Raw genomic sequence first — 12,346 nt, 5'->3', positions numbered from 1 at the left:
TTTTCTGCATGTTCTGCTAATGCTAAGGAGCGGGTCCTCCCATGTTTGATGTTTGTCGCATGCTCCTGAATCCTCTGATTTATTGAGCAGTCATTTTCACCAACATAGGGTGTCTCGCATGAACAAGGGATTACATAAACACCTTTCATATTCTTAGGGTCAACTGGGTCTTTTACAACCATGGTCTCATAAACCATCATTGATAGCTTCCACTTTTATATTAATTAAATTCCTATTTTATAGGAATAAGTGTGCTTTTGAGGAGGGGTTATACCTTACTTTCTAGGATGGAAAGAACACTTCACTTGCCTTGTTATATTTTTACTTTAGATCTCACTCTATTTCAGCATACTTAACTATGTTTATGGCACTACTAAATTTTTGGCTAGCTAACTCCATTCTTGGGCTACTTAACTAAAACTACAATGGGAGTTTATTTTTGGTTTACATGTACATGCAATAAATAAGAAAACCTAGTTCCCATCGTTCCTCTCTCCAAGCGAGTGTTATAAATATGTACTCATGGCATTAAATGAAATACAAGAAATTTCATTGGTCTCTTGACTACTTAAATTGAATTGGCCTCTTTGCCTCTTTGGTCTAAATAGTGGTCTCTTATTCTCTCTTCTTTCTCTTTTGTTTCAAGCTTTCAATTCTTAGTGTCGCTTATTTTTCACAGCTAAATTCTTGTAGTATTGTGATCAAAATATAATAGAATCATCCCTCCAAGTTAATAGATTGTTCGTTTTCCATGTTTAGATTGTCATTAATGTTTCATGAGAAACCACCATTAGCTTACACGCACCCCATGGTTAAAATGGACATTACTTTTGAAACATGCTTTGGAAAAAATATTTGAAAGTTGAAACAAATAGCCCTAATCCAAAAAAATCATCAAATTTTATTTATGTGGATGATTAAAAGAAATCAGTTAAATTGAAGCATGAGTGATACCTCCACTCAATGAACTTTGCAAAATTATAATTTTTGCCTATGATCTCCTATTGGTGAATGATTTTTATAGTGTGTAAAAGAGAGAAGATGATTTCAAACAAATGGTTCAAAGCTTAGATTCAAAGAAAATTTTGTCTCTTTTATAGCTTGTGAAGTACCAACTATCTTGCTAGTAAAGAGACGTTAACTACCCACTTTCAAACTTGTGTGCCTTGAAATTGGATTATGATAGTTGCATTGAATTCATAATCCCAAAAATCCTATAAGAGGTCTATTCTAGAGGTAAAAGAAGTTACTTTTTTTCTTGACCAAAATTTTAATGAGAAAACATTTTTCATAAGATTCCAAACCATGTTTTAAATGATGCTCTACCTAAATTGAAATTTTCTAGCTTATCTAATATCTATATTATATAGACTTTTAGGATCCTAATTAAAAGTACCATTATTCATCTAAAATTAAGAAATTTTAATATGTGAAAATAGTCCACTAACCTCTAGATCAAACCTAAATACCATCAAAGGTTTATGCAAAAATGCAAAGAAAAAATTTCAAACTTCTTAAGCAAAGAGAAAAATCCTTTGAATTAAGTCTTGAATCAAAAATCTTAATCATTACTCCTGTAGAATTAACAAAAACATCATTAAATGAGTGTCATTATGGATGCCAATCCATCATGGGTCACTACTAGCTTCAACCAATAAGTCAAAATAGAAATTAATGCCCAAACAAGAGGCTCATTCTTAAAAAATAGTTGATGACTAACAAAATGGTGAAGCATAAAGAATCACCCAAGGAAGCATGGCACATCATTCCTCATAATGTTGAACTAGGTGGTTGTTGATGACGGAAAAAGTATGGAGATATAATTGAAGATGATGATAATGATAAACAACCATGAGAGAAACACTCCAATGTGGCTAGCTTCAAGCTCTATAAAGCAAGGCTAGTCCTAAAGGTAAACCCTAGTAACATTCTAAGAAGAAAATTCGCAAAAAGGGTCACTACTAAAAGTGAAAAACAGATATACCAAAAATAAAATCCATGACAAAAATTACAAACCAAGTGTGAAGAATAATATGTCTTTAACAACTTGATCCATATGCTAAGGAGGCAATCCCAATTAAAAATAGAAACAATACAACCCATGTGAAAAAATAAATAATGCTATGATTTATAAAATGCAACCACAAAAGGAAACTTGCTCCTCCTTCATAGGTTCATAGGTTCTAATATAGAACTTGTCAAAGGCATGGTTGGAAGATAGGGAATTCCCCTCCAAGCACTTAGTAGAATATCTTTGGGAGGATTGGAAGAAGGGCGAGTTCAAATGGAGATTTTGCCTCATTTTTCTCTATGTCATGGGTGCATTTGATAGCTGGAATTACTCTTAAAAACTCATGGTGTAAACTTTGAAGAAGGGCACTCCTGCTCCAATAAGAAGAGATAGGCTAAGGTTTTTCCCTCCTTACTTCTCACTGGAATCATTATTCATTTCATGGTTGTTGCTATCCAGTTCCATTCTATTTGGCTATTTTTTCATTGTTGTAAGGTGCAGACTCTCCTATTCGTTTTTTATATTGAAAACACGATTCGTCAAAGCATAACCATTAATAACCCCATCTTCATCACATTCAAACCCTCATATGAAACAACTTACAAATAATTTTTGATATTGAAAAAACGGTTCGTTAAAACATACCATTAATAATTTTTGATATTGAAAAAACGATTAGTTAAAACATACCATTAATAGCCCCCTTCATTACATTCAAACCCTTCATGAAATAACTTACAAATAATTTTTTTTGAGTAAAACTAATTTATTAAATTAAAATTAAAAGTATAATCTTAACTCTATGTTTAAATAAACTTAAATTTCATAAAATAAACCACAACAAAAATTTAAATCCATCCATCATTACGGTCCATAAAATAAGATTTATATTCTATTTAATAATAATTAAAAAAATGAAATAACAATGCAAAAATACCTCGATGAACTTATTAATGACAATAACGGATTACATTGAGGAAAACCAATCTATTAATCATTCGTGAATAAAGCAATTCCCTTTTATTTATTTGAATAAAGTTGTAAACGTCTTAAGCTCACGACACCATAAATAATTGCATAAAGTAGTTTAAGACCTAATTCGCAAAAATAACTGTGAATTGACAACTGGCCATAAACAAAATTAAATATAAAATCTACATTGAATTTTGGTTACTTTACACCTCCATTTGCACAGGGAAAACCATACATATATTATATTTCGTGGATGGTTTGCACAGGAAAAACCATACATATATTATATTTGGTGGATGGTTGCTTCGTAATTCAATTCCCTGCGCTTTATTCGCATGTAATAATTCATCCTCCTCCTAACATTATAAAATAATGGTGAAAGTATTATAGTTACTTCACGCTATAACCGTGAGTTGACAAGTGACCATAAACAAACATTTATTGCAGCTTTTGGTTCATATCCACATTCGACAGCTGAACAGAAACAAAAATTTATTGGATCTGTAGGTTTAGATTGAACGTTTGTTTTATTTTCTTATGGGTTGAGGAGGACTCTGCAACTTTACAATAATGGATCAATATGGAAATTTATATCATCAGCAAAAGATTTAGTTATGGCAGTAAGGAAACCACATAAATGCTGAATGACGGTCGAGCACTCGTGGAAAATGTGCAAATTTTAAGAATATACAAGAATTTAACTATTAGGTAAGAGGTCAGATTCTAAGATATTCTGGAAATCTGCAATTTATATAAGTTTTGGTAATGCACAGAATATTTATTCACGCTGGTTTGCATTGGGTTTCTTAGAAAGTTATGCGGTGCTTGCAAACTAAGATTGAGACTGAGAACAGTGCAATCTTAATAAATCATTTTCAGAGCAAACTAAGATTGAGACTGAGTACAGTGAAATCTTAATCAATCATTTTTCCATCTAATATTAGATTAATGTTAATATAGAAACACCATAGAGGAAAAAAACAATCCTCATAACACGCTTCTTTCCCTGTCTCGGGGCGGGCCATGCAGGAACTTGAGAACTACGCACAGGACCACTCCTTTACTCCTTTATGACCTTTAGGGAGAAGCATCTGCAGGACCACTCGTTTATCATCTTTAGGGAGAAGGCATCTACAGCAAATCAATGAACGACCCCTAAGACTTTTATATGCTATTATAAATTGGTAATCATAGATCTCCCAGAACCACCCTGCAAATTGCTAAGCAAATTAGTTTAGTTTGAAGCGCTTTCCGAGTTTGAAGCGCTTTTCCATAACGAACAATGGCTGTTTTGATGAAAAGCCTCCTTTCATGCATTGCTGTAATGATATTTATGTGTTCGACTACTAACAGCGTGCATGGTCAACTGAGCTCAACGTTTTATAACAATTCTTGCCCGGCGGTTCTGTCGATAGTGCAAGCCGCAGTGAAGCAAGCAGTGGCTCAGGAAAAACGTATGGGGGCATCGCTTCTCCGCCTCCACTTCCACGACTGCTTCGTTAATGTGAGTGAAAGAATTTAGTTTTATCATTGAAAGTGCTTAATAATGGTATTTTTTAATTTCGTTAGATTTTTTTTTGTGTCTGGATCTAGTAGAAAAATTTGAGGTTAAATCTTGATTTGTGTTATTTAAACTGGTTTTTTTTACTGTATATATGAATTCAGCACTTTGAGAAATTTTTAGAACACTTTAAGTGCAAGGGTTACCCATCAAATTCGTGATTTCAATAAATTCTTGCAAGATTTTAGAGAAATTAGAGAAAAAAATCTAAAAAAAAACTTCCAAAAAATCTTAACAAAAACAACTCTATTAGAAATAAGAATTTACCTAACACAACTCTACCAGGAATAAGAATAGAAAAAAGAATTTACCTAAGACAACTCTACTAGGAATAAGAATTTAAATAAGTTTATGAATATAGAATAGTATATTTAGTCAAAAGCATATTTAGTAATACGCATTGATTTTGTTGCATTGAACGTTGAAAATTTGATTTTGTTGCATTGAATGTTGAAATTTCCCATTAATAAAAATGTAAAATATTAATTAATTTTTTTAATATTTAACTTCAAAGTTATATTGTAATCAATTTTATTTTATTTTATTAGGTTTTTTTTTTTCAATTTTTTTAAATATGTAAATTTTTTTATCTAATTTAAATTTATAAATGTAAATAAATTTATTAATTTAAGAAATTATGGAGTATTTTAATGATGTAAATTTACATATCTAATATATACTATTTTAACAATCTTGTTAAAATTAAACAAAAATAACCAAAAACATATTAAAAAATAATCAAAATTTATAACAACTAAAATTTATAACAACTAAATAAAGGTGTACTCCAATTAAAACTTAAAAAAAAACACTTTATATGTATTAAAAATTTTAAAAACCACCTTATGAAGGTACATCGAATTAAAAATTTTAAAAACCACCTTATAAACATACATCGAATTTTAAAAACTAACTCATATTAAGAAACACTTTATAAGTTGTATTTTCAGTAACCTTGTAAATATACAGGAATTTTTAAATTTTTAAAAACTTACTCATATCAAAGTGAGGATGTATTTTAACTCTTTAAAGTTTTTGGTTTTTTTTTTAATTTTAAATTATATAATTTCTATAACTCAATATATATATATAGATATATAATTAATTTTGACTTTTTAAATTTTAAATTATATATTTTCTATAATTTATATATATATATATATATATATTTATTTATTTATTTATTTTTTTATATATATATATATATATATATATATTTCACCAACCTACTACACTTATGTTCAACATGTTTTAAATAATCTTCAAAAAAATATCACTATCTCACCTACCCATTACATCTATATTCAATAAAACTAATTAAATAAATATAACCATAAATAAACTTTACAATTTGGACAACCTTATTTAATTTCTAATTCTTAGAAAAATACGGAAATTAAAAGAATTATTTCCTAATTTTTACATTATATTTCCTATAATTAATTATCTTCATTACATCTATATTCAATAAAACTAACTAAATAAATAAAATTATAAATAAACTTTACAATTTGGACAACCTTATTTAATAAGGAATTTAGACTTCTGTGATCCATAACATTGTTAGATAATCTTCGGCAAAATCACATAATCAATCTTTTGTCGACGCGTTTCAAACCAACCAGTGTGGTTCATCGTCAGGACAAGTTGAAGACTAATCTGGTTAAGCTAGTTTAAATATAGTATGCAGAGATTCCAACGGCTATAATACCAACGGCTAATTTTGACCAAAGGTCTTAGTCAAACCACTAATTATATGGGATAGATAACCTTAATTGGGATAGATAACCTTAATTGTAAGGTTGGTATTAAGGGTATGTCGGTGGGTAGTTCTAGTTCCCTCCCTCAGGACAATAAGGTGGTGAATCTGTCTAGTTTTTCCTTTCCGCCTGCGGTTTTTAGTCTCTTAAGGAAAGGTCTTAATTTTGCCTTAGCACCGAGAAAAATCCCGGTTGAAGACATCATTTGCGATGTAGAATATGGCATTAAGAACCTTCCCGATAAGATTAAAGACACAATTAGACATGATTGTGCCGTTACCCTGAGGAGGGCTAAGCCTCCCCGTAGCAATATCAGCAAGGTTGAATTTGAGGCTTTAAAAAGCTTAAACGAAAATCGTGACATAGTGGTCTTAAAAGCTGATAAAGGTGGGGCTGTCGTTATCCTGGATAGAAAGGATTACAAGAATAAGATGCTTGACCATCTCTGTAATAGTGGGAGTTATAAGAAGCTTTCGAAAAATCCCCACAAAAAGGTTTCCAAAGCGGTCGCTCTTGCGATCAAGTCGTGCAATTCCACGATTCCTCTAGCCCAGAAACTTATTGAGGGAAACCCCATCACGCCTAGGATTTATGGTCTTCCTAAAATCCATAAGGATGGGGTCCCCCTGAGACCCATTGTCAATACCATTGGTGGTCCAACTTACCTCTTGGCCAAGTTCCTCGCTGCAAAGTTGAGACCCTTGGTTGGGCAGACTGAGTCCTTTGTCAAAGACTCAGCTTCTTTTATCGAGGATCTTAAGAGAATTAATCTTGAGCCCGAGGACATTCTGGTAAGTTTCGACGTGGTCTCTCTTTATACCTGCATTCCTATCAATGAGGCCATGAAGGTGATTAATAAGCTAACTGACCCGGATACGGCTAAGTTAGTTGAGATTTGCCTTACCTCCACCTTTTTCAGCTTCGAGGGAGAGTTCTATGAGCAGACTTGTGGGGTTGCCATGGGCTCCCCCCTGTCCCCTGTCGTCGCCAATCTCTTCATGGAGGATTTTGAGGCTAAGGCTTTAGCCTCCTCTCGTCTCTTACCAAAGCTTTGGAAAAGATTCGTTGATGATACTGGTGTTGTCTGGTCTCATGGTCCTGACGAGCTGGATCGTTTCTTCAATCCCCTCAATAACCAGTCCGCCGCCATTAAATTCACAATGGAAAAAGAAGTTAATGGTTGTCTTCCGTTCTTGGATGTTTTCATCTCTAAGAAGGCGGATGGTTCCTTTTCTCATCAGGTGTTTAGGAAGAAGATGCATACTGAGCAATACTTGCATGTGTCTTCGCATCATTTCCCAGCTCAGAAGTTAGGGGTTCTTAGCACGCTTGCCACCCGTGCTATTAGAATTTCGGATGAGGAGAACCTGGAAGCGGAGAAGGCCCATATCCTGGATGTCTTTGAGAAGAATGGTTACAATAGGCACCTGGGTCGGAAAGCCTTCCTCAAGGCCAGGAAGGAGCCTTCAACCCGAAGGGTTCCTAAAGATCATATCTCGGGTGTGAACCTCCCTTACATCCAAGGGACCACGGACAGGATTGCAAGGATTCTGAGGAAGTACGATGTGCCCGCTACTTTTAGGCCTCTCAACACTATCCGTGGCTCCCTCAGGTCTGTGAAAGACCCTATCGATCCTAAGGACATGAAGGGCGTCTATGTCATTCCTTGTTCCTGTGGGACCCCTTATATTGGTGAGACTGGTCGCTCTATCAAACAACGGATTAGCGAGCATTCGGCGGACTTAAGGCATGGTAGGACCAAGTCCTCAGCCCTGGCTGAGCATGCGGGGAAGACTATGCATCATGTATGTATAGAAGAGGCTCAAGTCATTGCCAAAGTAGCGCAATTTCACCATCGCAAGTTTAGAGAGGCCCTGGAGATTGAGAAAAGGCCGAACAATCTTAATAGGGATGATGGCTGGAAGATTAGCAGTTGCTGGGTCCCAGCCTTGTCTTCCTAGCCTCCTCATCCCCCTTTTGTTAGGTCTTAGGGTCTCTGTCTTCCATCTCCGTAGGTGTGTTTTTGGCGGATTAATCCTATTATTAAGGAATGTATGGATTATTAATTAGTTACTAAGCAATTTCGGGCTTATCCCGTTTAATTCTAAGGGGTATTTTCCTTTAGATTAGATTTTTTATCTCCATTTTTTATGCATTTTTATTTATTTCTCCCATTCCTTTAGAATTTCCCTTTAACTAATTGCTTATATATTTGACTATTAGTAATAATCTATTTACCTAATTGACATAGATATCTTTTTAGTGAATTAATATTACTTATTTAATGAATATAATTATTAAATATGAATTATAGAAAGTGATATAGTTGAAAAATGACCTTTATGTCAAATAATAAATAAGAAATTATTATATTTTTATATATAATAATTTGATATTATTATATGATATACCTATAATAGTGAGTGAGTTTGAGTTAGTTATATTTGTTGGATATTCTATTATTAATAAACATATTCTTTAAGTATGGTATTTACCTAATGTAACTAATTAATAAAGATTTAACAAGAATACTAAATTAAAAATATTGGAATTATACATTATATAGATTATTTAATAAACATAAATTATTATTTTTATTTTCGAATGGGCCATTTTGATTAATTAAAATAATTTATTAGAGTTTACCTTTGGACCATTAGCTTTAAACAATTAATATTAAATTAATACACAATTTACCTATATTCTATTATTAATAAACATACTTTAATTATGTATTTCCTAATGTAACTTAATAATAAAGATTTAACAAGAATACTATTTTAGAAATATTGGAATTATAAATTATATAGATTATTTAATAAACATAAATTATTTTTGAATGGGCCAATTTGATAATTAATTAAAATAATATATTAGAGTTTACCTTTGGACCATTAGCTTTAAACAATTAATATTAAATTAATACACATTTTACCTATATTCTATTATCAATAAACGTATACTTTAATTATGTATTTACCTAATGTAACTAAATAATAAAGATTTAACAAGAATACTAATTTAAAAAACATTGGAATTATATATTATATAGATCTTTTAATAAACATAGATTATTTTTGGGCCAATTTGATATAATTAATTAATATAATATAATAAGGGTTACCTTTGGACCATTAGCTTTAAACAATTAATATTGAATTAATACACAATTTAACTATATTCTATTATTAATAAACATATTCTTTAATTATGTATTTACCTATTGTAACTAAATATTAAAGATTTAACAAGAATACTAATTTAATAATATTGGAATTATCAATTATATAGATGATTTAATTATTATTTTTACTTTCGATTGGGCCTTTTGATATAATTAATTAAAATAATATATTAGAGTTTACCTCTGGACTTCTAGCTTTAAACAATTATTATTAAATTAATACACAATTTACCTAATGTAACAATATTTTTTAGAATAAGAATAATTTAATACTAAATAACATTGGAATGATATTATATTATTCATACTCAAAAATAACAAAGGAACTCGCTGAGTATATAAACTATTATAAATAGTTGAACCACACTGGTTGGTTCGAAACGCGTCGACAAAAGATTGATTATGTGATTTTGCCGAAGATTTTCTAAACAATGTTATGGATCACAGAAGTCTAAATTCCTTAATAAATTATATGTTTTAGCGGTTTCTAAGAATATTAACAATATAATTAGTGGTTTGACTAAGACCTTTGGTCAAAATTAGTCGTTGGCATTATAGCCGTTGGAATCTCTGCATACTATATTTAAACCAGCTTAACCAGATTAGTCTTCAACTTGTCCTGACGATGAACCACACTGGTTGGTTCGAAACGCGTCGACAAAAGATTGATTATGTGATTTTGCCGAAGATTATCTAACAACCTTATTTAATTTTTAATTCTTAGAAAAATACGAAATTAAAAGAATGACTTTGCTAATTTTTACATTATATTTCCTACAATTAGTTATCTACATAAACTGATGATTATTTAGCCAACTTGGAGTATTCCAATTCATGTATTTATTTAGTTCATAGAATCTTGGATTCAGGGTGTGGGTAGTCAGTACTCTTAACATTCCTTATGATAGGTCAGATCCCATGGGTATTAAACAAAAGAATACGGATGCATTTATTTATTCTGGTTACACAATTTTTGAAGGTGTCATTTATTGCAGGGCTGCGATGGGTCGGTGCTGTTGGACGACTCCTCCACTCTAACCGGCGAGAAGACCGCCATTCCCAATAACAATTCGGCGAGAGGTTTCGAAGTGATAGATACCATAAAAACCCAAGTCGAGAATGCTTGCAGTGGAGTCGTTTCTTGCGCAGACATTCTTGCTATTGCTGCACGCGATTCTGTTGTGGAAGTAAGCTCTGTTGCTGTTGTTCTGTTTTGAATAATTTTTTAGAACTGAAACGATCCTGAGAATATGTTGAAATAACCTATGGTGTTGTCGTTTTTGTTTGGAATAATTTCTTGAAATTAAATTGCTCCGGATTATTTATTGAATTGAGATTTCTGTGATCTATAATAGTTATAATAATAAAAACTTCGGCCCAAATCACATGTAGAAAGAATTGTCCACGCACCTGATTATATCACGTAATAATGAATATGTTTTATAAAATTGTTAATTACCAGTTGGGCGGGCCTTCATGGACGGTGATGCTGGGGAGGCGAGACTCGAGAACAGCAAACTTAAGCGCCGCAAACGCTAACATTCCGCCCCCCACTTCCAATCTAAGCACCATTATCTCACTATTCGGAGCGCAGGGGCTCTCCACAACGGAAATGGTTACACTTGCTGGTAATATTATTTTTTTCATGCAATATTAGTATAATGCATTAATTATCATAAAATTGTAAATAGGATAAAATATATATTTTAGATATTTTTGGGGAGTGTTTTTAATAATGGGCTGTCAGAAGCACATGGGTGCGGTTAAATAATTGAGGCCGGCCTTCGGTTGATTGTTAAATATTTAGTGAATCAGTAATTCAGATAAAAATGTTTGTTGAGTTCCGTATTTCTTTGAAATAAAATTCCATAATTGTGGTTCCGAAAATAAACCACTTAATAAAAAAGTTGCCATCAATATGATATGATATATTCAATCCGCAGGTGCTCATACTATCGGGCAAGCTCGGTGCGTGAGTTTCAGAGGACATATTTACAACGACACCAATATAGACACTACGTACTCTATTTCATTACGTTCAAAGTGTCCTCCTACCAACGGCTCTGGAGACAGCAACCTGTCGCCACTGGATTATGTGACTCCCACCACCTTTGACGATAACTACTACAACAATTTGAAAATCAAGAAAGGGCTTCTCCACTCCGATCAGGAAATCTTCAACGGAGGCTCCACTGATTCAGAGGTGACTTTGTACAGCACCAACGTCAACAATTTTTTCTCCGACTTTGCTGCCGCCATAGTAAAGATGGGGAATATCAAACCTCTGACGGGCAGCAGCGGAGAGATCCGAAAGAATTGCAGGAAGCCTAACTAGCCAACCTGTGAACCGGCCGTTGTCTGCCGAATAGTTTAGTATGTTTAGTTATCCGACCAGCACGGTGTCCTTAATCTGAAAGTGGAAGTCTTCGAATTTTAATTTGGCTAAACTCTTTAATTTGTACTCGCTCTGAAGACGTCCTCTAGCAATAAACGGCGTAGGTTGAAAATAATAAGTTTTATTTTAATTTATGAGTTTTACAAAGTGGAATTGACAATAAATGTGCTGCTCCTAATTTTATTTGGAAGGGATGTCATCATTTTACTTGCTTATAAGACTTAGATTGCATTTTAGTTTTATTTGTTAAGTAGTTGTGAGTTTTAATTTTTTCAGATACATCATAGCTACATAAATAAAAGAGTTTAAAAGTTAACTTTCTTTTATTTTAAACTAAAAAATTCTCATTAAATAATAAAAACGTAATGCACTTTGACTTTTTGGCTTTTTAAAATAATTGAAAATATTGGTTTATATTATTAAAATATCTCATAGTAATTATATAAATTAAACTATAGAGATT

The 12,346-nt window shown here is 32.2% G+C and overlaps 1 protein-coding gene across 1 annotated transcript; it reads left to right on the top strand.

Moving 5' to 3' along the window:
* The first annotated feature begins 4,265 nt into the window (after positions 1-4,265).
* Positions 4,266-11,823, top strand: LOC149138476 (peroxidase P7-like). Its single transcript, XM_089452866.1, has 4 exons — positions 4,266-4,487; positions 10,484-10,675; positions 10,951-11,116; positions 11,432-11,823. Exons 1-4 carry the CDS (start codon positions 4,266-4,268, stop codon positions 11,821-11,823), a joined length of 972 nt encoding a protein of 323 aa, XP_089308992.1.
* Positions 11,824-12,346: the final 523 nt, after the last annotated feature.

Source organism: Pinus tabuliformis, chromosome X, assembly GCF_031772625.1.
Source record: "Pinus tabuliformis cultivar Carrire ecotype Pingquan chromosome X, CPIR1, whole genome shotgun sequence".
Lineage (NCBI taxonomy): Eukaryota > Viridiplantae > Streptophyta > Pinopsida > Pinales > Pinaceae > Pinus > Pinus tabuliformis.
Note: the sequence above shows the minus strand (reverse complement) of the source record. Positions and strands in the feature narration are given on the sequence as shown.

Bases quoted from the DNA above. Each gene is read 5' to 3' on its own strand.
- LOC149138476 (XM_089452866.1), top strand. From the start codon at position 4,266: ATGGCTGTTTTGATGAAAAGCCTCCTTTCATGCATTGCTGTAATGATA. The intron at 10,676-10,950 runs GTAAGCTCTGTT...GTTAATTACCAG, and splicing joins CACGCGATTCTGTTGTGGAA to TTGGGCGGGCCTTCATGGAC. The intron at 11,117-11,431 runs GTAATATTATTT...TTCAATCCGCAG, and splicing joins GGAAATGGTTACACTTGCTG to GTGCTCATACTATCGGGCAA.